Here is a 27852-nt window from a genome sequence, read left to right as displayed (position 1 = left end):
TGAAAAAGTATGAGCACCCTCTTATAATTGGGGATGTGGTTGTGTTCAGAATTAAACTACATTTTAAATTTAAGGAAAATAGTACTCAGTACACGGCCGCCATCATTTATAGGAAATATGATTAACCCTATATAAAAAGTTTCGCTGTTTCAGGAGGATTTTCCTGACATTTTCTTAGTTGAATTTTACAGTAAAAGCCACGACCCATAAACAGCTGACAACACAGCAAAGGGATCTCACTGTTAAAACTTATCAGTCACGAGAACAGTGTAAAACAATTTCCAAGTCATTAGATCAACCACAGAGCATAAACAATGGAGCACTGCAAAGAAGTCATCAAAACGTGGCTTAATTAGTCACAACAGTAACATTAAGCCTTTTTATTTATTTTTTTCAAAGAAAAAAAAAAAAAAACAACCAAGCCCGGCTATGTTGTGCCGAAACCTACAGCAAGTCTGTGAGAAGCAAGAGGGAAATGTGTTATGTGTGATGATACCAAGGTTGAACTTTTGGGCCATAATAACAAAAGTTATGTAAGGCGCAAAGCAAACACATCGCATCACAAAAAGAACACCATGCCCACAGTGAACCATGGTGGAGGCAGCATTATGTTTTAGGGCAGTTTTTTGGCAATTGGAAATTGGGCTGTTTTCAAGGTAGAGGGAACAGTTCTAAAGATTATTCAGCTTTACATCAAAGCCTTCAGACCTCTGGTAAAAAGCTGAAGATGAATTTCACCTTTATACACAACAGCGTATCTGACACCCAAATCATGTAATGTAGTTTCATGAAATATTGCGATAATTTTACTTTTTACATGCTCATTTTATGTGTGAAGTGCATATTCCACTATAAACTGCACATTACCGTGTCTAGGATGTACGGGAAACCTCTTACACCTTATTTTTAGGATAATAAGTTTTGTTCCTTCTTCTTAGTCCCACATTGTAGCAGCTGCTGAATGAGAAGAATCTGTGACTTCTCTGCATTTAGTGGTCACTACTCACCTGGGCGGTTATCTGTAGGAATCTCCTCTTTACTCCGCTCATCGCCCCTCACATATGTCTCTGTAGTATTAATATGGGTCAGATCTTCACCCTGAAACAAATATTGTAAAAGTCACAGACAGATGGAGAAGTTCCATCTATGATCAGCTCTAATCCTGCCATCTCCACCGCTCTCATTACACAAGTATAACACATATAATACTGGAGGATAAAACAAGACTGAGCACAAGACCTTCACAGCCGTCTACACATCATAGGGAGATTTCATGGCCCCTTCTCTCCATCTATCTGATGATCCTGAGGAACATCGGGATCTTCTTGTTTACAGTCCTGTGGGAGAAGAGGACGGGGACATCTCTCTGGTGTTGTCCTCTTACTGGATAGACCTGGAGGAGACACATACAGGGACTGAACTCATTCCTTACATACAGATAATTATAGGCCGTGTGTATTTAGTCCTGTCTATTACCTGGTGATGTGAGGGGCTGGGGACCCTCCATCATGACGTCCTTGTACAGATCTTTGTGTCCTTCTAAATACTCCCACTCCTCCATGGAGAAATAGACGGTGATGTCCTGACACCTTATAAGAACCTGACACATACAATGATACCGTCACCCCCGATCCCTCCATAGCGTTACTGTATAATGTCCCAGCATTCCCAGCAGTGTCACCTCTCCAGTCAGCAGCTCAATCATCTTGTAGGTGAGTTCTAGGATCTTCTGGTCATTGATGTCCTCATGTATCGGGGGGTGAGGTGGAGGCCCCGTGATTGGGCTCAGGGGTCTTCCCCATCCCTCAGACACAGGGGCCTGACAGCGCTCACTAGAGGTCTTCTTCACTACTGTGTAATCCTGGTTATGGAGAGACACAGTAAGAAATCTCACTCCAGACATTTCCAGAGTCCTCACCTCTCCAGTTCTGTCCATCTGTTATTCCCATAGATAAGAATGGTGTAATGTGACATCATCAGAATCTCTCACCTCTCCAGTAAGCCGGAAGAGGATCTCTAGGGTGAGGTGTAATATCCTCTCCGCCATCTTGTCCCTGTCCATATCCATCCTTCACGGGGCAATCAGGAGAATTCTCTTCTATAGAGCGACTGTTCTCCCCCAGCATCTAATGTGTATGGAGCCTGAGCCCAGTAATGGGGAATCTCCACACACCTCCTCCTGCAGAGCCCACACTAGATAAATGGCTGCTCTGTGCTTCCAGGACCTGTGATGATGTCACATGGAGGGGAGGAGTCAGGGTCACATGGTCAGCTCCTCAGTGTATGCAGGGCTCTGCTGTGCTGGGTGTCATGGTGTTGGATGAGGGGAGGTTTTGTGTGGGGGCAGTAGGGATTTACAGTGTGTACAGAGCGGAGCCGAGTGTGTACGAGGTGTACGGAGCAGAGCCGCGTGTGTACGAGGTGTACGGAGCAGAGCCGTGTGTGTACGAGGTGTACGGAGCAGAGCCGTGTGTGTACGAGGTGTACGGAGCAGAGCCGCGTGTGTACGAGGTGTACGGAGCGGAGCCGTGTGTGTACGAGGTGTACGGAGCAGAGCCGTGTGTGTACGAGGTGTACGGAGCAGAGCCGTGTGTGTACGAGGTGTACGGAGCGGAGCCGTGTGTGTACGAGGTGTACGGAGCAGAGCCGTGTGTGTATGAGGTGTACGGAGCAGAGCCGTGTGTGTATGAGGTGTACGGAGCAGAGCCGTGTGTGTACGAGGTGTACGGAGCAGAGCTGTATGTGTACGACATGTGCGGAGCGCAGCTTGTCCGGGGCTGTGCTCTGATGGATGGACAGGGAGGGGAGTAGTAGCAGTTAGAACATGGATTTTGCGGATACTTCTCAGTCGCTATGTTGCAGTAACAAAGCCCCTGAGGTACCGGGACAGTGGAAACCCCGGAGATGACCTCATGTTCCCAATGCCAGGGCCGTCCACACAGTGCATGTAATAGCCGGCAGCTCCTCCACTGTCCACAATGTGACCTGACTGAACCCGATTATTATACCGGCCATCTAAGCCAGATCTCACAATCGCCCTGAAGTAAAGATGGGGCACAAACATCTCTGGGTCTTCAGAACCAGAGGGGGAGGATAAACCAGGAGATATGTAGGATGCGGAGGAGGAAAACACCAGAGATCTGAGGCACAATATGGAGAATAATCACTGCCAGATCAGATGTCGCTCTGTACACGTCCTACACGCACGGCTCCTGGAGTCCTAGAAAATCTAACCTTTATACACTGTGCACAGTTATTAGGGAAGCCAGTATTTTCACCATCTCATCATAAGTATTTTCCAACTCCAAGTTGTATAAACCTGATCACTTATTGGCTTGCAGCGTATTAGGTGATGTATAATTGTATAATGAGGGATGTGCGGCCTAAGCATATCAATTACCCATCATCAAGATGTGCAGAAATAATAGGCATCTTGTTTTCTTCAGACAAAATTACCCAAAAACAGAGATTTAACTGACTCTGAATAGTCAAAACTTGTAAAAAGTCTCACAGAGGGTCGCGGCATTGTTGAAGATGAAATTTTATTGCTGCGAAATCACAGAATCCTGATAAGTTTTGTTACAAATGGCCAACGGGGTCGCTAGTAGACATATTTAATAATGTATTAATAATTTATTTATATAGCGCCAACGTATTCCGCAGCACATAATTCTCCAGTTACAGGAGGAGTGAAGGGTCCTGATCTGATATAATCTATAAGGAAATAGGGAGGACAAAGGAGGTAGAATGTGCTCGTTATTAATGGTCCAGCCATCATTATAATACATCTGTGTTTTCATATAAAGCTGCATGATCCGGTCATCAGCCAGTATCGGTCTGAGTACGGGTAAGGCTGCTTTCACACATCCGGTTTGAGCCGTGCGGCTCAATCCGGCTGTGAAACCTATGCAACGGATGCGGCGAAAACACCGCATCCTTTGCATAAGTTTTTACATGCGGTCGGTCCGTTTTTTTCCGGTTGCGGCACGCTACTGAGCATGCGCAGTGGAAAAAACCGCATGCGGCGGCCGGATGCGTTTTTTTCCGCATCGCGCCGCATCCGGCATCCATAGGCATGCATTGAAAATGCGCCGCAGCGGCCGGATGCGGCTTTTTTTGCCGGAGCAAAAAACGTTGCAGGGAACGTTCTATCCGGCCGCCGCATCGGCTAAATCTGCCGCATGCGGCAAAAACCGGACCGAACGGAAGCCCCTGCGGCACAATACGGCACTAATGTAAGTCTATGCAAAAAAAACCGCAACCGGCGTTACAAAAGCCGGTTGCGGTTTTTCTGCAGAACGCCGTATTGTGCCGCAGAGCAAAATCCGGATGTGTGAAAGTAGCCTAAGGCTGCTTTCACACTACGTTTTTTTAACATCCGTCATGAACGTTTTTTTAACGCAAAAACGGATCCAGTTCAAATGCGTTTTCATTTCAATGCATTTGCAATGGACTCGCGTTAACATGCGTTCACCTGCGTTTGCGTGCGTTATAGTGAGGATCCAGCAAGTTGCAGTTTTATAACATGTTTCAAAAACGCTACTTGTAGTGTTTTTGAGCTGCGTCCAAATACTGCAAATTGCTGGATCCTGACTAAACAGCATGCAAACGCATGTGAACGCTGGCATGCTGATAGACAGGATTCTGCTTGCTTTACTGAGCATGCCCAGAAACCAGCCTCCGTGATCAGTGTCTCTCTCCCCTTCCCTCTCTGTCTCTCTCCCTCTCCCTCTCCTCTCTCACCCTCTCTGTCTCTTTCCTCCCTCCACTGTCCCCCGCCTGAGAGCTGCGGACACTTGTAACCAAGATAAATATCGGGTAACCAAGGAAAGCGCTTCTCTTAGTTACCCAATGTTTACGTTGGTTACGTGTGCAGGGAGCCCGGCTCCTAGCACCTGCGGATGCTCGTAACCAACGTAAATATCGGTTATCCAAGCAAGTTACCCGATGTTTACCTTAGTTACGAGCCTCTGCAGCTGTTAGAAGGTGGCTCCCAGTATATCATGTTCAGTTCCACTGACTCCCGATCACATGACTCCAATGCCCGCCCATAAACTTAAAGTGACAGGATTCTGCAAAATAACACATGCGTTTGCATGCGTTTTTTTGCTGTAAAAGCAGGATCCGCTTTTACAGCAAAAAAACGTTCATGATGCATGTTAAAAAAACGTAGTGTGAAAGCAGCCTTACCATGTGCTATTATGTGCATGGAGGATGAAAAGTCAGATGAATAGGAGGGAACAGATTCTGAGGAAAATTTAGGAAGAGGAACAGGGAAGAGATAAATTAGTGATGTGAGGGGATAAGTCTCTCTAAACAGATTTGTTTTTAAAACACACTTAACTCCTTCACGACCAACCGATTTTGAGCTTTCCGTTTTGTTATTTTTTGCCATTCTTCCGAGAGACGTAACGTTTATATTTTTCAGTCAACCTTACCATGTAAGGGTTTGTTTTTTGCAGCACGAGCTCTACTTTTAAATGAAACCATGAGTTTTACCATATAGTGTACTGGAAAACGGCCAAAAAAAATTCCAAAATGCGGAAAAATAGCAAAAAAGTGCGATTACTCTATTGTTTTTGAGATAGTTTATTCACAGTGCTCACTATATGGTAAAACTGATGTGTGAGTATGATGCCTGAGGCCGGTGTGAGTTCGTACACCCCAAACATGTATAGGTTTACTTATATCTAAGAGGTTAAAAAAAAATCTGAAGCTTGTCCGAAAAAAGTAGCGCACATTTCGCACCAATTTCCGTGACCCATAGCGTTCTCATTTCTCAGGATCTATGGCTCAGTGACAGATTATTTTTTGCGTCTCGAGCTGATGTTTTTAACAATTTTAGCGCAGATGCTATGTTTTGATCGCCTGTTATTGCATTTAGCGCAAAATTTGTGACAACCAAAAAACGTAATTTTGGCATTTGGAATTTTTTACCGCTACGCTGTTTACCGATCAGATTAATTAATTTTATATTTTCATAGATCGGGTATTTCTGAACCCAGTAATTACAAATGTGTATGTTTTTTATTTTTTTAACACTTTAATTTTTAATGGGGCGAAAGGGGGGTGATTTGAACTTTTAGGTTGTTAAAATTTTTTTTATATTTTTTAAACTTTTTTTTAACATTTTTTATTATTTTACTAGATTCCCTAGGGGACTATAACGATCAGCAGTCTGATCGTATATTCATTCCTCATGATCAGAGCAGCACCGCTCAGACCGGGAGAATTGATCATCTCTTGTAACAAGAGGCACTTGGCTGTTTCTCACAGGACCTGAGTCATGTGAGCACAGGAGTCATCATATGATACTCATCATACTGTGCTACCATAAGAACCACAGGATCCACTTGATGACGTCACGTGACTTCCGTTATCGGCCTGTGAGTACGGATCTACCGCTATCGCCGTTAATATGGCGCTGTCACATCTTGACAGCCCCATTTAAGGGGTTAAAAGGCACGGGTGGATAGCAATTTCGCTCGTGCCTAGCAGGCACACATGTCAGTTGTATAAATCAGCTAATATGTGCGCTGATCGCTATAGGCTGCTTGCAGCAGCCGACGGGGATTAACACTAAAGACCACTTGGACGCAATATTACTGCTACTAAGTGAAACTGTCAGATGCAATATGCACCCAGAACCACGAGCAGTTCTGGGTGCATATTAGTAATCCCTGTCAGTCCCTGTATACACTAGCATAGATAAAGAGATCTTTAGAAAAAGTATTTCTAAATATCTTTTATCTTATGCTAATGAGCGAGGGCACTAGTCCCAAGGGCATTTCTCCCATTGGCTAGTTGGCCCACATAGCATGCTAGCATGCCCCTGTGGGCGTACTTACATGCTAATGAATACGCAGTGACGCCGCACATACCTCAGTCTTGATGGCGGCCGGCGGAGGATGGATGCGAAGTGGGCATGATCTGGAGTACCCGAGGCTTCCGATCATGCTTACTAAACTGATGCCAGGTGTAAGTTTCCCGTCTTCAGTGAGGTACAGTGCGCATGACCGGAAGTGCTGAGGACTCCGGATCATGCCCAATGCGCATCTATCCACCGTCGGCCTGCATGAACAGTGAAGTATATGCGGCGTCACTGCATATTCATTAGCATGTTAGTACATCCACAGGGGCGTGCTATCATGCTATGTGGACCAACTAGCTAAGGGGAGAAACGCCCTTGGGACTAGTGATTGCATTCATTAGCATAAGATAAAAGATCTTTACAAATAAGTTTTCTAAAGATCTGTTTATCTATGTTAGTGTGTACAGGGATGGTTAGGCCAGGATTACTAATAAGCACCCAGAACTGCTCGTGGTTCTGGGTGCATATTGCACCTGATAGGTTCCCACCAGTTTTTTGGTGTATAAGCTGCGGCCACCACCACCGGGCTCTTATATACTGTACAGCATTCTAACTTGCTGTATATAAGAGCCCAGGCCGCTGTGACAACATAAAAAAAAAGCACTTTATAATACTTACCTAACGGTCGCTCTGCGGTGGATGAGGGCCTAATGTGCGTCCCCGTTTTCCGGTGCAGGCGCTTCCCCTTTAGGCCATCTTCGACTTCTTTCTGAAGCCTGTGTGCATGACGCGGCTACGACATACACACTCGACGGTCCTGCGCAGACGCACCACAATACTTTGATCAAAGTGCGCCTTCTCAGAACCTGAATGCCGGCGAGTGTGTATGACGTCGGACCCGTCATGCACCGCGGCTAGAGAAGAAGGTGAACAAATATGGCCGAAAGAGGCAGCTCCGGCACCGGACAACGGAGACGCCCATTAGGCCCTCATCCATCGCAGAGCGACCGTTAGGTAAGTATTATAAAGTGTTTTTATGTTGTCACAGCGGCCTGGGCTCTTATATACAGCAAGTTAGAATGCTGTACAGTACAGTCATGGGCAAAAATTTTGAGACTGCTACAAATATTAATTTTTACAAAGTCTACTGCTTACGTTTTTCTAATGTCAATTTGCATATACTCCAGAATGTCATAAAGAGTGATCAGCTTAACAGCAATTACTTGCAAAGTCAATATTGGCTAAGAAAATGAACTTTAACCCCCAAAACACATTTCAACATCATTGCATTCCTGCCTTAAAAGGAGCAGCTAACATTGTTTTAGTGATTGTTCCATTAACACAGGTGTGGGTGTTGATGAGGACAGGGCTGGCGATCAGTCAGTCATGATTAAGTAAGAATGACACCACTGGACACTTTAAAAGGAGGCTGGTGCTTGGTATCATTGTTTCTCTTCAGTTAACCATGGTTATCGCTAAAGAAACACGTGCAGCCATCATTGCTCTGCACAAAAATGGCCTAACAGGGAAGAGTATCGCAGCTACAAAGATTGCACCTCAGTCAACAATCTATCGCATCATCAAGAACTTCAAGGAGAGAGCTTCCATTGTTGCCAAAAAGGCTCCAGGGCGCCCAAGAAGGACCAGCAAACGCCAGGACCGTATCTTAAAACTGCTTCAGCTGTGGGATCGAACTACCAGCAGTGCCGAGCTAGCTCAGCAATGGCAGCAGGCTGGTGTGAGTGCTTCTGCACGCACTGTGAGGCGGAGACTGCTTGAGCAAGGCCTGGTTTCAAGGAGGCAGCAAAGAAGCCACTTCTCTCCAGAAAAAACATCAGGGACCGACTGATATTCTGCAAAAGGTTCAGGGAGTGGACTGCTGTGGACTGGGGTAAAGTCATTTTCTCAGATGAATCCCCTTTTCGATTGTTTGGAAAAACAGCTTATTAGGAGAAGAACAGGTGAGCGCTACCACCAGTCTTGTCTCATGCCAACTGTTAAGCATCCTGAAACGATTCATGTGTGGGGTTGCTTCTCAGCCAAGGGAATTGGCTCACTCACAGTCTTGCCTAAAAACAGTCATGAATAAAGAATGGTACCAGAATGTCCTCCAAGAGCAACTTCTCCCAACTGTCCAAGAGCAGTTTGGCGCCCAACAATGCCTTTTCCAGCATGATGGAGCACCTTGCCATAAAGCAAAGGTGATCACTAAATGGCTCATGGAACAAAACATAGAGATTTTGGGTCCATGGCCTGGAAACTCCCCAGATCTTAATCCCATTGAGAACTTGTGGGCAATCATCAAGAGACGGGTGGACAAACAAAAACCAACAAATTCTGGCAAAATGCAAGCATTGCTTATGCAAGAATGGACAGCTAACAGTCAGGATTTGGTCCAGAAGTTGATTGAGTGCATGCCAGGGAGAATTGCAGAGGTCGTGAAGAAGAAGGGTCAACACTGCAAATATTGACTTGCTGCATTAACTCATTCTAACTGTCAATATAACCTTTTGGTACTCATAATATGATTGCAATTATACTTCTCTATGTGATGTAAACATCAGAAAAACACAATTAAAAACCAGAGGGCAACAGATCATGTGAAAATATAATTTTGGTGTCATTCTCAAAACTTTTGGCCATAACTGTATATAAGAGCCCGGTGGTGGTGGCTGCAGCTTATATACCAAAAAAGTGGTGACATGTTTCCTTTAAAAATGTGAGGTATAGGTGTTAATAAGATTGTTTAGGATACGGTTTCTAGAACATGCTAGAAACTGTGGATAGTGGCAATAAATCGGATTGTCTGGAGTAGTGCATTCCAGAAAACTGGCGCTGCATGAGATAAATCTTGGAGAAAGTGTGAGGTTCGGATTATTGAGGAATAGTCTTGGATCAGTTGCATCAAAGTGAGCACAGGTAGGGTGATAGACAGAGATGAGGGAGGAGATGTATGGTTGCAGAACTAAGGAAAGCTTTGTGGGCGAGAGAGATTAGTTTATTTTGTACTCTGTAGTGGATTATTAACATTCCCTCTCCATGACTTTTGTCTTCTTTTGATTATTCAGAGCTTTTCCCTGCGCATGTCATGCTTGGTATGGGGGAATACCAGACGAATGGAGGGGGGGGGGGGGGAGAAACTCTGCTGCTAAGTAAGGAAAGATGGTGACCCCTGGGAAAACCTACCGCTGGCTCCCCTGATGTTTTATAGCAAATCTGGTTTTGTTAAGATGCCCAATCCTCCTGGTTCTCGGGGACAAAACACCTAAGGTAAGTCTTGATTTTTATGTTCAATCTTACCATTCGACTGAGGATAGAAGGCAGTAGAGAAAGACGGCTGAACCCTCAGACAAGCATAAAAAGCTTTCCAAAATTTGGAAACAAACTGGGTTCCCCTGATCTGAGACCATATCGGCAAGAACCCCGTGAAGCTTTACAATTTCATTAATGAACACCAAAGGCAGAGTGTTGGCATTCGGCAGTGCTCGAAACACGATGAAATGTACCATTTTACTGAACCTGCCCACAGCTGCTAAAACCACCATCTTTCCTGCAGACAAAGGTAGATTAGTAATGAAATCCATATGTATACGCGTCCATGGTCTACTAGGGATAGCCAATGTAGCAGAGATATGCAGCACCTTGGAACATGCACAAGTACTGCAAGCAGACACATAGTTAACCATATCTTGATGCAACCCCGGCCACCAAAATAATGAGAAAGTAGGTCCGAGGTTGCTTTACCACCTGGATGACCAGTAAATATGGTATTGTCATGTTCCCCAATTATTTTAGGGTGCAGGTTAGGTGGTACAAATAACCTCCCTGTAGAGTAGGAGGCCGAGGCAACTTCCTAAGCCTCAAACACCTCCCCCCTCCAGGTCTGGGCACAAAGTGGAGCTGCCGCCGCCTATTGTAAAATAGGGACAGGGTTCTCATAATCACTTCGACCAGGGAAGCTCCGGGAAAATGCATCTCCTTTGATGTTTTTAACCCCTGGATGGTAAGTGACAGTTAAACATGGTAAAAAAAATAGACCATCTGGGCTGCCTGGGATTGAGACGTTTGGCAGATTCAAGATATGACAGATTTTTATGATCTGTGATCACAGTAATGGGATTAACTGCTCCCTCCAGCCAATGACGCCATTCCTAGAAAGCTAAGTTAAATTGTCAACAATTCTCTATTGCCAACATCAAAATTTCTGTCAGCCAAAGTCAATTTTTTTTAAAAGAAAAAGCTCATGGATGCTATTTACCAGGTGAAGGACTATGTGACAACACAGTCCCAACCTCCACCTCAGATGCATCAACCTCTACGATAAAAGGCTGTGAAGCATCATGCTGGATGAGTATAGGTGCTGGGGAAAAACAACTCTTTACAAACAAAAAAGCCTGCTGGGTGGAGTTCGACCATTTAACGAAATCTGACCCCTTTTCTGTCATGTCAGTAAGCGGTTTAAGAATTATCGAATGATTTTGAATGCATTTCCAGTAAAAATTGGTAAACCCGAGAAACGCTTTTAGATTTTTCTGGACGATACCAGTCAAGTACTGCACGGACCTTCTCTGTATCCATTCGAAAACCCAAAGATGACATCAGGCATCCCAAAAACTGCACCCCTTGAACATCAAAAACACACTTCTCCAGTTTGGCATACAGGTTATTATCTCTTAAAATCTGTATTACCCGTTTCACATGTACCTGATGTGTCTCCGTACTGAGTTAGTAGATTAAGTTATCGTCCAAATAAACCACCACAAAGCTGCCCACTAAATGGTGAAAAATATAATTTACAAAATGCTGGAAAACCGCAGGGGCATTAGTAAGGCCAAATTGCCATGCCCAGACTTTCAACATGCCCCTCAATTGTATTGAAAGCCGTTTTCCATTCATCCCCTTCTCTGATTCTAACCAGATTGTATTCCCACTTTAAGAGGTACTTCTCACATAGCGAGATCGCTGCTGAGTCACGTTTTTTGTGACGCACCAGTGACCTCATTAGCGATCTCGCGGTGTGTGACACTGAGCAGCGATCTGGCCCCTGCTGTGAAATCGCTGCTCGTTACACACAGTGCTGGTTCATTTTTTGGATGTTGCTCTCCCGCTGTGAAGCACACATCGCTGTGTTTGACAGCGAGAGAGCAACGATCTGAATGTGCAGGGAGCCGGCTTCTGACAGCCTGCGGTAAAGCTGTAACCAAGGTAAATATCAGGTAACCAAGCAAAGGGCTTTGCTTGGTTACCAGATATTTACCTTGGTTACTAGCGTCTGCCACTCTCAGGCTGCCAGTGCCGGCTCCCTGCTCCCTGCACACGTAGCTGGAGTACACATCGGGTAAATAAGCAAAGCGGTTTACTTATTAACCCGATGTGTACTCTGGCTACAAGTGCAGGGAGCCAGCGCTAAGCGGTGTGCTCTGGTAACCAAGGTAAATATCGGGTAACCAAGCAAAGTGCTTTGCTTGGTTACCCAATATTTACCTTAGTTACCAAGCGCAGCATCGCTTCCATGCGTCGCTGGTGGCTGGGGGCTGGTCGCTGGCGACCATGTAGCGACGCACCAGCGATCCTGACCAGGTCAGATCGCTGGCGGGATCGCTGGAGCGTCGCTAAAGTGTGACGGTACCCTAAGTCCAACTTGGAGAACCAAGTCCAATTTAGCTCCCACAATCTGATTGAATTAATCTGGAATCAGAGGCAGAGGATATGAGTCTCAGATGGTAATCTGATTAAATTCCCAAAAATCCAAACAAGGACAGAGACCCCATATCTTTTTTTCTTAAAGAAGAACTCTGCTGCCATGGGTGAAGAGGAGGGTCTGATATGTCCCCGACTTATTTTCGGGGTAGGGCTCATTTTTGAGGAAACATGGTTGGGGAAAATTTAGCCCCCAAAAAATGCAGATCCCCTTTCCAGGATCGTCATACTTACTAGACCCCGGACATCTGCGTGGCTACCAGATCCTCTTGCGATCTTCGGTGGGCGCTCCCAGCAGGTATGCTGCACACTGTCTCCCACTCTTTCTGTCCGACACTCACACAACAGATCTTACACACTCAAACACACACTCATTTAATCGCACATGCAGTTACGCGCGCACTCACTCACCACATCCAGTGATACCACTTGCTTCTGGCCAGCAGGAGACTCTCTGCTCTCTTGTCTCTATGATGCGTTCCACTGCTGGGTCCTCCATGTGTTCCACCTGCAGGTCCTGGGTGCTCCACTGCACAGTGTCTAAGGTCCTTATGCCGGACCAGAAGCAATCGATATCGCTAGATGTGTTGAGTGTGTGTGTGCAATCTGATGTGTGATTGTGTGTGTCTCTGATCTGATGTGTGTGGTTATATGTTTAATTATTCACTGTTAGGTTATAATCTAGTGATATGTATATTTGTCCGAGGATATTATGTTATACTTAAAAATCTAATATATAAAGCTGAATGTGTGGGTGTACTGTATGTGTATATGTCTGGGATTGGCATCTGCACCGTCGCAGCTGCAGACACAAAATTTTGCACACTCACACGTCTGGACCCTGAGAGCGTCATAGGTTATGTTGTGAGGCGAAATTTTAACCCCGCTCGTTCCAATTTACCAATCAATTTTGCCCCTATCTACATAATGGGGAAAAAGTGAAACGAAAAGTGTATCCGCACCGTCGCATTTACAATCACGAAATTTTGCACAGACACCTCATGTGACCCAGGGAACGTCGTAGACTATGTTTTGACAGGAAAATTTAACCCCGCGCTTTACAGTTACTCTCCAAAAAACATGCCTCCATTAAAGTAAATGGAGCCTGGAACTACAGGTTATTAGTAGGAGCTTTGATTGGTTGCTATAGGAACAAAAGACATTCATAGTATAAGAAGCTTATATTTGAGGTAATAAGATGTTGGTGGGGAGACGGATAGAGAGAGACAGACAGAGAGACAAAGAGACGGACCTGCAAAGAGACGGACCTGGAAAGAGACGGACCTGGAAAGAGACGGACCTGGAAAGAGACGGACCTGGAAAGAGACGGACCTGGAAAGAGACGGACAGACATGCAGACAGGGACAGAGACAGGCAGATAGGGAAGGAGGAGACAGCCAGAGAGACAGACAGAGACAGACGGGGAAAGAGACAGACGGGGAACGATACAGAGACAGATGGAGCACATTACTTGGCCAATTTAGTTAAATCTGTGTGGAATATCTGTGGTGTTGAAATATATGTTGTGAAATGCTTCTATTAGCTTAGTTTTTGTCTTTAAATAATTACATTTCTATCTATTTGTTTTGTGGTTTTTGTGTGCAGAATACATTTTTGTTAATACATTCTATTTTGTTAACAGCAGTTATTAACCCGGGCGAAGCCGGGTAGTACAGCTAGTCATTTAATAAAAACTATTGATTAAAAAAAAAGGTCCACATAGAGTCCGCAGAGAAGGATATGTTCAAGCAGTTATTGAAGAAAATAATCTCCGCACTCCAAAATTTCCCTGGATTGCTAATTCACTACAGGATTATGCTTCACCAACAAGGGTAGCCCCAGTACAATAGGAGTAGAAAGGCCCTCCAAGACATAACAGGAAACGATTTCATAATGCAGGGGTCCTACCCTCAGCCTTATACCATGTACAATCTGTGTAAGGCATCCCTGAGCAAGTGACGATAAATCGATGGCAAAAATAGAGATCAGTTTAATCATAGAGTAGTAGAGTTGGAAAGGACCTAAAGGGCTATCGTGTCCAACCCCCTGCAAGTGCAGGTTTTCCTAAATCATCCCACCTACCGTGTTTTTCCAAAAATAAGCCCTCCCCCAAAAATAAGCCCTAGCAGGGATTTTCAGCATTTTCGGATCAAGGCTTAAATATAAGCTCTCCCCTGAAAATAAGCCCTAGTCCCGGATCAATAATGAAGTGTCCGTGCAGCTATAAAAGGTTACAAATACTGCAGGACACTTCATTATAGACAGCGGCACCCGGCAATTACACTCACCCGATGCTGAGCGGCAGGACCTGCAGTGATCACACACCCGCACACATCAGCTCTCACACACACACACACACACACACACACACACAATCAGATCTCACACACACACCATATATCTCACACACAAACATCGGATCGCACAGTCAGATCACACACATAATCAGATCGCACACACAAACATCGGATCACACGCAAACATCAAATCACACACACAAACATCGGATCGCACACACACTCACCTCATCCAGCAACACCGATGTCTTCTCGCCGGCAGAATCCCGAGAGGCAGTGCAGTGGAGCGCAACGAACAGGACCTGCGGCGGGACGCGTGACTTGCTCTTATCATTCCCTGCGGCCGTAAGCGCTGGATGTGATGTGTGCGATCGGCTGTGTGTCTGTGCGATTGGCTGTGTGTCTGGGATCTGCTGTGTGTGTCTGGGATCGGCTGTGTGTGTCTGGGATCGGCTGTGTGTGTCTGGGATCGGCTGTGTGTATCTGCGTTCGGCTGTGTGTATCTGCGATCGGCTGTGTGTGCCTGCGATCGGCTGTGTGTATCTGTGATCGACTGTGTGTATCTGTGATCGGCTGTGTGTATGTGTGATCGGCTGTGTGTGCCTGCTATCTGCTGTGTGTGCCTGCTATCTGCTGTGTGTGTGTGTGATTTGCTGTGTGTGTCTGCGATTGGCTGTGTGTATCTGATATCGGCTGTGTGTGTCTGCTATCTGCTGTGTGTGATTTGCTGTGTGTGTCTGGGATCGGGCTGTGTGTGTCAGCCAGCAGCAGGGGAGAATGGCATGCAGCACCGACCGGAGATCACAGGGAGAACCTGGGAGCCATGCAGACATCCGGGTCTGGTGAGTATGAGTCTCCTGGGAAGTGGGGGGTCTGCTTTTTTGGGGGGTAAACTTACCCCCAACCGTGTTTCTCCAAGAATAAGACTTCCTCCAAAAATAAGCCCTAGTGCTTTTTTGGGGGGGCAAAAAAAAAAAAATATAAGACAGTGTCTTATTTTTGGAAAAACACGGTATATGTTTAACCAACTTCCGCTTGAAGATTTCCATTGGTGGAAAGCTCACTACCTCCCGTGGTAGCCTGTTCCACTTCCATGACTGCCCTCATGGTCAGAAAGTTTTTCCTAATGTCTAATCTGAATCTCATTCCTTTCAGTTTCATCCCATTGCTTTTTGTACTTTCTTGTACTAATGAGAATAGGGTGGTTCCCTCTGCACTGTGACTACCTTTCAGATATTTGTATATCACTGTTAAGTCTCCTCTCAGCCTTCTCTTTTGCAAACTAAAGATTCCTAGCACTTGTAGCCAGTCTTCATATGACATGGTTTGCAGACCTTCTACCATCTTGGTTGCTCTTCTCTGTACTTGTTCCAATATATTGATGTCTTTCTTGAATTGGGGCGCCCAAAACTGTACACAGTATTCCATGTGTGGTGTGAGCAGGGCAGAGTATACTACAAGCAAGCCCATGAGTCCTTACAAACTAAGCATCCACCATGCGGACTCCTGTTCCACTGTCCACAAACACAGAAATATTCTCAGTTTTGCTTTTTGAGTAGAGAGCTGTGGAAAAGAAGCGCAATAGGGTTTTACCCCAATAACACAGGGGGTAAAGACAGGGAGCAGTAATACTCACCAAATGAAGTTGTGAAAGTCACAACTACTATATAGGCATGGAAAACTGGGATCACGGCAGCAGTAACCCAAACGGCAGATAACAGAGAACAATAGAAGAAAATCGGGTTTTTATCAGCCGCGGCAATGATCACTTCTCAGGTATTCAGATTAATTGATCTTTTATTTTGCACAGGTCTACGCGTTTCTGGAGTCTCAGCTCCCTTCCTCAGGACCATCAGGCATAAGAACACATCAAATCAGATTTGATGTGTTCTTATGCCTGATGGTCCTGAGGAAGGGAGCTGAGACTCCAGAAACGCGTAGACCTGTGCAAAATAAAAGATCAATTAATCTGAATACCTGAGAAGTGATCATTGGCGCGGCTGATAAAAACCCGATTTTCTTCTATTGTTCTCAGTTTTGCTTTTTAGCACCACATCAGCTGTTAGGACAAATCGAGATATACATATTGAGGAAAAACACAAACTCCGACTACCCCCCCCAACAAGGGTCAGCTGGATCCCACATGTTCCTTTTTGCTTAGAAACTGAAGGGCAGACACCAATAAAATGACCTCTTTTACCACAAAAGAAGCAAACCCCTTTTTATGGTGGATCGCAATGGAATAATGCAAAGAGTAGCCCCCCCTATCTGCATGCACTCCTCCAAAACAATGAGTGATGGTTCACCTTCAGATTGTACTCCCAGCAAAGGAGTGCTGCCCCGAGATAGATAGATGAGACCACCTTCCCCGGAAACCGTATCGCGGAGGCGTCTATCCACACACCCAAGGCATCTTTCAACCTCTCTGACAGTCCCTAACAAAATTGGTATCTAAGAGCTGGGTTATTCCATGTGGTATCAGCTGTCCATCTATGAAATTCTGAACAAGAAGTCTATGCTAACTGATGTCCCTGCTGAAGGTGACAGAGCCTTGAATTAGTCAAGGACAATTGGTCAGGATCATCATAGATGAGACCTAAGGCCCAAAAAACTCCATCCACTGACCGGAGACAACCAGAGTCGGGTGGCAGAGAAAAAAGGCCAGTAATGAGGATTCCCCTGCAACAGTGAGATCATAATCCCCACCCATTGGTCCTCATTACCAGATGAATAAGGCCCAAGCCTAAAGTTCAATATACCGGCCTCCCTGAAAGCCAAAACATTGTCTCTACCCCAAGAAAACCTGTCTGAGAGAGCAAGCTTGGGCTCAGGCTGGACCTGCTTACACACAGAATCGTCAAAACTTAGAGTCTGCGACCGCTGCTGCTGCTGAACAGCTGATTGAGAGTCTGCTACCTCCAGAGACAAAGGGAAGATGGTGACCCCTAGTACAATATACCGCTGGCCCCTGGCTCCCGTGATGTCCCTATCTAGTATCCTATATAAGCCACCAGGGAGGCACAAGATCCTTACCATTTCCACTGGAGGTGGCACCGATCTTTATCCGGGCAGAGACCAGTTTGAAACAGTTGACGGCTGTGCATATCAAGGGGATCTGGAATATACTAGCAAACAAGATAAGTCACAATCCATTTCTTCCAGGGAAGTGGTAATTGGACTAGCACATTTTCTGTCACATTACGGAATTATGGAGAAACCCTCAGAGCGACTTAATATCTACTCAAGAAAAAGCAAACGGTAGATAATTTCTGCTCATCTACAAAAGCAATGACAATGGGCAATGGACGCTCTTGGTGCCTGAAGGCATGGTTCACACCTTTGATGATTATGAGCAGTGGAATGTATTGGAAACTTAGCTGACTTAGGATGGCCAATGTTGTCCTCAGCTGGATCGCCGTCATCTGATGGCTTGGAGGTTCTTTTTAAAATTATATGGGGCTTTTGGCGAGCACCAACAAGACCTATTTTAGAATCAGAAGGGGTTTTCTCAACTTGATGCATCAAGAACCAGGTGTCCTCTCACTTTCCTACCTTGCGGAACTATCTGGACCTTATGCAGATGGCATCTGGGCCTTGTCTTGGAGCAACTCTGTAAAGCTCCTTGTTACATAGTTACATAGTTACTTAGGTTGAAAAAAGACCTAGGTCCATCTAGTTCAACCTTCCTCCACCAGTTCTACATTTAGTCACTAAGTCATTTATAACCAACAATGTTTTGTGTACTGAGGAAATCATCCAGCCCTTTTTTAAAAGCTGTTATAGTATCTGCCATTACTACCTCTTGTGGTAGGGCATTCCACAGTCTGACTGCTCTAACTGTAAAGAACCCTTTCCTATTTAGCTGTTGGAATCGCTTTTCTTCCACTCGCAGTGAGTGCCCCCTGGTCCTTAGTACTGTCTTTGGAAGAAATAAGTCATGTGCCAGTCCTTTATATTGACCACACATGTATTTATACATATAAATGAGATCTCCTCTGAGACGTCTTTTTTCTAAGCTAAACATATCTAACTTTTTCAACCTGTCATCATATGGGAGGCCTTCCATTCCTTGTAGTAGTCTAGTTGCCTGCCTTTGAACTGACTCTAACTTCTGAATGTCCTTTTTAAAATGTGGAGCCCAAAACTGGATCCCGTATTCCAGATGTGGCCTTACAAGTGATTTATAGAGGGGTAACAATACGTTGGGATCACGGGATCTAATCTCTCTTTTTATACACCCTAAAATCTTGTTTGCTTTAGCAGCTGCTGCTTGACATTGAGTGATGCTGCTCAGCTTATTTGTAATGAGAATACCCAAGTCCTTCTCCTGTTCTGTAGTCCCGAGTTTACTTCCATTTAATGTATACGCAGCTATAGGATTACTCCGTCCTAGGTGCATTACTTTACATTTATCAACATTAAATCTCATTTGCCAAGTATCTGCCCATTCTGACATCTTATCCAGATCTTTTTGTAATATTGTACTATCCAGGTCAGTTTTTAATATCCTACATAGTTTGGTGTCATCCGCAAAGACTGACACCGTACTATCAATCCCATCCACAAGGTCATTAATAAAGAGATTAAAAAGAATCGGTCCAAGCACAGATCCCTGCGGCACCCCACTGCTGACTATAGCCCATTTAGATAATGTACCATTTATGACTACTCTTTGTTTCCTATCTTTTAGCCAATTCCTTACCCAGTTGCATATTGTGTCCCCTAGTCCTTGCTTCTGGAGCTTTAGTATAAGGCTATTATGTGGTACAGTATCAAATGCCTTTGCAAAGTCCAAATAAATCACATCAGCTGCATTACCAAAATCCAGGTTTGAACTTACCCCCTCATAGAACCCCAACAGGTTGGTTAGACACGACTTATCTTTCATGATCATGTATGATAACATTGACAGGATATATAACATTACACACAGATGGATCTATTTCATGTGTTTATTATATATTACATAGAGTCATTACACACAGAGTGATCTATTTCACGTGTTTATTTCTGTTAATGTTGATGATTATGGCTTACAGCCAATTAAAACCCAAAAGTCATTATCTCAGAAAATTTGAATATTACGTAAGACCAACTGAAAAAATGATTTTACAGTCAGAAATGTTGGTGCCTACTGAAAAGTCTGTAGAGTAAATTCCTCAATACTTGGTTGGGGCTCCTTTTGCATGAATTGCTGCATCAATGCGGCGTGGCATGGAGGCGATCAGCCTGTGTTACTGCTGAGGTGTTATGGAAGCCTAGGTTGCTTTGATAGCAGCCTTCAGCTTGTCTGCATTGTTGGGTCTGGAGTCTCATCTTCTTCTTGACAATACCCTATAGATTCTCTATGGGGTTTAGGTCAGGCAGGTCTTCAGGCCAATCAAGCACGGTGACACTGTGGTTATTAAACTACGTATTGGTACTTTTGGCAGTGTGACAGGTGCCAAGTCCTGTTGGAAAATGATATTTCCATCTCCAAAAAGCTTGTCAGCAGAGGGAAGCATGAAGTGCTACTAAAATTTCCTGGTAGACAGCTGCGCTGACTTTGGTCTTGATAAAACACAGTGGACATACACCAGCAGAAGACATGGCTCCCCAAACCATCACTGATTGTGGAAACTTTACACTAGACCTCAAGCAGCTTGGATTGTGGCCTCTCCACTCTTCCTCCAGACTCTGGGAGCTTGATTTCCAAAATGAAATGCAAAAATTACTTTAACCTGAAAACAACACCTTGGACCACTGAGCAACAGTCCAGTTCTTTATCTCCTTGGCCCAGGTAAGACGCTTCTGGCGTTTTCTATTGGTCATGAGTGGCTTCACACAAGGAAAGCGACACTTGTAGCCATGTCCTGGATACGTCTCTGTGTGGTGGCTCTTGAAGCACTGACTCCAGCAGCAGTCCACCCCTTGTGAATCTCTCCCAAATTTTTGAATGGCCTTTTCTTAACAATCCTATGAAGGCTGCGGTTATCCCAGTTACTTGTGCACCTTTTTCTACCACACTTTTTCCTTCCACTCAACTTTCCATTAATATGCTTGGATACAGCCCTCTGTGAATAGCCAGCTTCTTTAGCAATGACCTTTTGTGGCTTACTCTCCTTGTGGAGTGTGTCAATGACTGCCTTATGGACATTTGGCAAGACAGCAGTCTTTCCCATGATAGTGTAGCCTACTAAACCAGACTAAGGGACCATTTCAAATGCTTAGGAAGCCTTTGAAGATGTTTTGAGGTAATTATTCTAATTTTATGACTTTTGGATTTTCATTGGCTGTAAGTCATATCATCAACATTAAAGGGTGCTTTACACGCTGCAACATCGCTACCGATATATCGTCGGGGTCACGTCGTTAGTGACGCACATCCAGCGCCGGTAGCAACATCGCAGTGTGTGACACCAAGGAGCGACGATCAATGATCGCAAAATCGTTCAAAAATGATGATCGTTGGCATTTCGCTCCTTTCCTTAATATCGCTGCTGCCACAGGTACGATGTTGTTCGTCGTTCCTGCGGCATCATACATCGCTATGTGTGACACCGCAGGAACATCTCCTTACCTGCGTCCACCGGTAATCAGGAAGGAAGTAGGTGGTCGGGATGTTACATCCCGCTCATCTCCGCCACTCCGCTTCTATTGGCCGGCCGCTTAGTGACGCCGCAGTGACGTCGTTATGACGCTGATCGCACCTCCCCCTTGAGGGAGGGATTGTTCGGCAGTCACAGCGACGTCGCTGACAAGGTATGTGCGTGTGATGCTACCGTAGCGATAATGTTCGCTACGGCAGCGAGCACCACATATCGCACCAACGACGGGGTGGGTGCTATCGCGCTCGATATCGCTAGCAATCGCTAGCGATGTCGCAGCATGTAAAGCACCCTTAAGAGAAATAGATCACTCTGTGTGTAATGACTATATAATATGGGTTTCCCTTTTTGTATTGAATTACTGAAATAAATTAACTTTTTGATGATATTCTAATTTATTGAGATGCACTTGTATATGTGACCACAAAATGGAGTACCAATTCCTGTATTCCTATATTAAAAATTGATAATCTTAATTGATAAGAAAATATTCTTTAAAAACATTATATGAACAATAAAAGGAGAGGTAAGTCAAGGATAGAGTCCACAAATAATCCAACAATTGGAAACCAATAAAAAACATTAATACTTTACATTATTGAATTGTAAAAAAAAAATATTAAAATTATTTTGACACAACCCTTTTAAAACTGGTATAATACAGAATGTACAGCCACATTTGGAGTATTGCCAGATTCAGCAAAAATTGTGTCCCAAATTTTGCTGCCATTTTTTTCTCCCATTTCCTCATGTGAAAATGTAAAATCTGGGGCTGCTGTCAAGTACAGAGAGGCCGGAGATAAGCACCAAAGCTGCAGGGGCTGCGACTGGCCAGTAATGCTTCTCTTATTTGTATTTTTCTCTTAATCACATACTTCCCCCAGCCCCGGGAGGTGGTGAATCTAAATTCTGTCCCCAACTTCTATAAAATGTCTAACTATTCTTATGGCCCATTAATTCAAACCTGGAAACATAATAAGACATTAGTGAACCCTGTTAACAGACCACGGGCCCATTTCTATAAAACAAAAGGTCAAAAGGAGCTTCAAGAAATTATGCTTTTTCTTCATACCACCCAAAAGAAAAAAATGGAATCAAACGCAATCAAAAAGACGAATGTAAATAAAACTAATAACGCTGAAAACATCATCCTATCCTTCAAAAATCAAGCCCTCACTGAGCTCTGTCAGCAGAAAAATAAAAAAGCTACAAATATAAAAATATAGCCATGCAAAAACAATTTATTTTGTGTAAAAGCAGCAAAACAAAAAAAATACATACAGTGAGGAAAATAAGCATTTCATACACTACCGATTTTGTGTCATCCTGTCCCCTTTGCAGAAAAGCACCCCCAAAGTATGATGTTTACACCCCCATGTTTCACAGTTGAGACTGTGTTCTTGAGGTTGTACTCATCCTTCTTCCTCCAAACACGGCGAGAGGAGTTGACACCAAAAGTGACCACATGCCTCCTCTGGATCATCCAGATGGTCATTGGTGAAATTCAAACAGGTCTGGACACGTGCTGGCGTGAGCAGGAGGACCTTGCGTGCCTTGCAGGATTGTAATCAATGATAGCGTAGTGTGTTACTAACTGTAATCGTTGAGACTGTGGTCCAAGTTCTATTCAGGTCATTGACCAGGGTCTCCTTTGTAGTCCTGGGCTGATTCCTGACTTTTCTCAGATTCATTCCTTCCCCATGAGGCGAGAATTTGGATGCAGCCCCAGACCGATCTGATAATTGCGCCAAGAATTGTTGCCTTCTCACCAAGCTGCTTGCTTATTATCCTATAGCTCATCCCAGCCTTGTGCAGATCTACAATATTGTCCTAGGCATACAGCTCTTTGGTCTTGGCCATGGTGGAGAGGATGGAGTGTGATTAATGGAGTTTGTGGACAGGTTAAAACATGTGCAATTAATATAGTTAATGAGTGTAGAGTAGGAGGGCTTCTTAAAGAAAAAATAATAGGTCTGTAAAAGCCAGAATTCTTGCTGATTAGTAGGTGATCAAAATACTTATTGTATGATTTTTAAAAAAAAATAATTTGTATTTTACTACATGAAATGTGATTTACTGGATTTTTTTTTTTTAAGTGTAGCCATGATAAAAATTACAGACCTCTCCATTCATTGTAGGTGGGAAAACTTGCAAAATCGGCAGTGTATCAAATACTTATTTTCCCCACTGCAAATGTGGTATATAGCTGTGTTGTACTATTTTGTAAATTTTACCAATGTTAACTCCCCAGAAATTATACAAAAAACACAAAAAAAAAATACTTCATCTCTTCCTGCAAAAAAACACCCTCAAATGACTGTCGGCAGAAATATAGAAAAATGATCGCTCTCAAAATACTTTCTTTTACTAAAAAATTGTGTTTTTTAGTGTGTCATAATAGCCAAACCTAAAAAAACCCTCTGTAAATCTGGTATCGCTGTAATCACACTAACCCAAAAAATAAAGCTGCATTATCAATTATATCGCATGAGAAACAGCGTAAAGAATAAATAAAAGGAATTCTTATCTTGCTGTTGATTTTTTATTCTTCCACCCAAGATCGCAGGAAAGTGAGGCTCAAATTTATCCTGCGAGGGGGGTGTGGCCTGCTGAGGATGATGTAGGACACAGGGAGAGAGTGCTCTGAGAGCCATTCATATATATCAACTTATAAAGCTATACTGAGGAAACAATTTTCAAGACAATATATATATAATTTTATTCAGTATATTTGTTGGAACATTTTGAGACCTTTTATGACTTTTTTGGTGCTGAAAAAGGATAATTACGGAAGAGGAACTTTGTGAGTTCTAAGGAGCAGCACTTCTGTGAGATTTTGTCTGAGGAGATTCAGAAGGAGAGATATAACTAATTAAAAACGGCTGTTTGAGGAGATAAGGTGATGTTGTGGGACAAATGTAAGTACTAAACATAGAAAATCACCTAAACATTGGTCATTCTCAAAAAAAAAAAAACATTTTAGGCTGCTTTCACACTACGTTTTTTTAACATGGCGTCCTGAACGTTTTTTTGCTGCAAAAGCGGATCCAGTGCAAATGCATTTTCATTTCAAGGCATTTGCAATGGACTTGCGTTAACATACGTTGACATGCGTTTGCGTGCAGTTTTGTCAGAATCCAGCGACTTGCAGCTTTTTAACATTGTTTAAAAACGCTACTCGTAGCGTTTTTGAGCTGCGTCCAAATACTGCAAGTCACTGGATCCTGACTAAACAGCATGCAAATGCATGTGAATGGTGGTATACTGATAGACAGGATCCTGTTTGGTGTACTGAGCCTGCCCAGAAACCACAGAGCGTGAGTTTGTTTCTCTCTCTCTCTGTCTCTTTCTTTCTCTCTCTTTCTCTCCGCTCTCTTTCTCTCTCTTCCTGTTTGGTGTACTGAGAAACCACAGAGCGTGAGTTTGTTTCTGTCTCTTAAGCCCACTTTACACGTTGCAATTAGTTGTACAATCGCATTTGCGATGTGACACGCCCAGGTTGCATACGGGATCTATGAGATTTCACGTTGGTCGTTCATTTGCTGTCACACGAGCGTTAGTAGTCTATGTTAAATTGATCCATTTTGTGTGCGATCCTTTAGATCATGTGTTCTGTGACGTATGCATTGGGCACCTTTTTTTTTTTTATTTATTGACTTGCCAAGCGTGTGTAATGTGTAGGGATGTGTTTTTACTATGTCATCTGCCATTCAGCTCTGCTACATGGCCGCTGACAGCAGACACAGACAGCCATGTAGCAGAGCTGAATGGCAGATGACAGCAGACACAGACAGAGCCGCACTGTCAGAATGAACTCGGGTGAACTTCACCCGACTTCATTGTCATGCTGCGGCTCTGTCTGTGTCGCGCCCTGATTAGCGGTCACCAGTGAAGGACTCACCGGTGACCGCTAATCTCCTAAATTATTGAAGTTAGCAGCCCTCTCTCATACTCACCAATCCCCGATCCCCGGCGCTGCACGGCGTTCACACTGCTCCGGCGGCTTTTACTGTTTTGAAAAAGCCGGCCGCCCATTAAACAATTTCGTATTCCCTGCTTTCCCCGCCCACCGGCGCCTATGATTGGTTACAGTGAGACACACCCCACTCTGAGTGACAGGTGTCACACTGCACCCAATCACAGCAGCCGGTGGGCGGGTCTATACTGTGTAGTGAAATAAATAATTAAATAATTTAAAAAAATGGCGTGCGGTTCCCCCCAATTTTAAAACCAGCCAGATAAAGCCATACGGCTGAAGGCTGGTATTCTCAGGATGGAGAGCTCCACGTTATGGGGAGCCCCCCAGCCTAACAATATCAGCCAACAGCCGCCCAGAATTGCCGCATACATTATATGCGACAGTTCTGGGACTGTACCCCGGCTCTTCCCGATTTGCCCTGGTGCGTTGGCAAATCGGGGTAATAAGGAGTTATTGGCAGCCCATAGCTGCCAATAAGTCCTAGATTAATCATGTCAGGCGTCTATGAGACACCCTCCATGATTAATCTGTTAATTACAGTAAATAAACACACAACCGAAAAAATCCTTTATTAGAAATAAAAACACAAACATATACCCTGGTTCACCACTTTAATCAGCCCCAAAAAAGCCCTCCTTGTCCGGCGTAATCCAGGATGGTCCAGCGTCGCATCCAGCGCTGCTGCATGGAGGTGACCGGAGCTGCAGCAGACACAGCCGCTCCGGTCACCTCCACGCAGGTAATGAAGACAGCCGCGCGATCAGCTGCTGTCACTGAGGTTACCCGCTGTCACTGGATCCAGCGGTGGCCGCGGGTAACCTCAGTGACAGCTCAGCTGATCGCGCTACTCACCTCAGTTGCTGCGTGGAGGTGATAGGAGCGGCGGTGAGTAGCGCGATCAGCTGAGCTGTCACTGAGGTTACCCGCGGCCACCGCTGGATCCAGTGACAGCGGGTAACCTCAATGACAGCTCAGCTGATCGCACGGCTGTCTTCATTACCTGCGTGGAAGTGACCGGAGCGGCTGTGTCTGCTGCAGCTCCGGTCACCTCCATGCAGCAGCGCTGGATGCGACGCTGGACCATCCTGGATTACGCCGGACAAGGAGGGCTTTTTTGGGGCTGATTAAAGTGGTGAACCAGGGTATATGTTTGTGTTTTTATTTCTAATAAAGGATTTTTTCGGTTGTGTGTTTATTTACTGTAATTTACAGATTAATCATGGAGGGTGTCTCATAGACGCCTGACATGATTAATCTAGGACTTATTGGCAGCTATGGGCTGCCAATAACTCCTTATTACCCCGATTTGCCAACGCACCAGGGCAAATCGGGAAGAGCCGGGTACAGTCCCAGAACTGTCGCATATAATGTATGCGGCAATTCTGGGCGGCTGTTGGCTGATATTGTTAGGCTGGGGGGCTCCCCATAACGTGGAGCTCCCCATCCTGAGAATACCAGCCTTCAGCCGTATGGCTTTATCTGGCTGGTTTTAAAATTGGGGGGAACCGCACGCCGTTTTTTTTAATTATTTAATTATTTATTTCACTACACAGTATAGACACGCCCACCGGCTGCTGTGATTGGGTGCAGTGTGACACCTGTCACTCAGCGAGGGGGCGGGTCTCACTGCAACCAATCATAGGCGCCGGTGGGCGGGGAAAGCAGGGAATACGAGATTGTTTAATGGGCGGCCGGCTTTTTCAAAACAGTAAAAGCCGCCGGAGCAGTGTGAATGCCGTGCAGAGCTGGAGATCGGGGATCGGTGAGTATATGAGAGAGGGGGATAGACTGACATGGACAGAGAGTGAGGGACAGAGATAGTGACCGACTGACAGAGATTAGTGACTGACAGACATTGTGAGGCGCTTCAGAACGCAGCTTTTCAGCTGCGCTCTGAAGCGGACCTTTTTTAAGCTGCGGTGCAGAGCGCACACCTGCGCACATAGCCTCAGACACCAAAATCGTATGAGGGATGTCACACGTTACAATTCACTAGGTTCATGCAACAAAACGCTCAATTCTAGAGAATGATACGATGTGTTTGCGATCAACAGTTTTGCGTTCAATCCTGATCGCAAGTAGATGTCACACGCAGATACCTCACAAACGATGCCGGATGTGCGTCACTTACAACTTGACCCCAACGACGGATTGTGAGATATATTGAAGCGTGTAAAGTGGGCTTTACTCTCTCTTTCTCTCTCTCGCTCTCTTTCTTTCTCTCGCTCTCTCTCTCTTTCTCTCCTCTTTTTTTCCCCAGCGGCATCTGAATTTCCAGTCTGTCACGTTCAGTTCCACTGACTCCCGATCACATGACTCCAATGCCAGCCCATAAACTTCAAGTGGCAGGATCCTGTAAAATAACACTTGCGTTTGCATACGTTTATCTTTAGAAAAACAGGATCCGCTTTTGCAGCAAAAAAATGTTCATAACGCATGTGAAAAAAACGTAGTGAGAAAGCAGCCTAAAGCGGGCTT

At 44.6% G+C, this 27852-nt stretch overlaps 1 protein-coding gene across 1 annotated transcript in view; it reads right to left on the bottom strand.

The window, feature by feature from the left end:
• The window catches only part of LOC142313024 (uncharacterized), a 327494-nt gene that overhangs the window by 63953 nt on the left and 235689 nt on the right, over nt 1-27852 (bottom strand). Inside the window, 2 exon segments of the mRNA XM_075352011.1 lie at nt 1008-1095; nt 10249-10361. Coding sequence (XP_075208126.1) covers nt 1008-1095; nt 10249-10361 — 201 coding nt within the window.

The sequence above is a fragment of the Anomaloglossus baeobatrachus genome, chromosome 5 (assembly GCF_048569485.1).
Source record: "Anomaloglossus baeobatrachus isolate aAnoBae1 chromosome 5, aAnoBae1.hap1, whole genome shotgun sequence".
Lineage (NCBI taxonomy): Eukaryota > Metazoa > Chordata > Amphibia > Anura > Aromobatidae > Anomaloglossus > Anomaloglossus baeobatrachus.
Note: the sequence above shows the minus strand (reverse complement) of the source record. Positions and strands in the feature narration are given on the sequence as shown.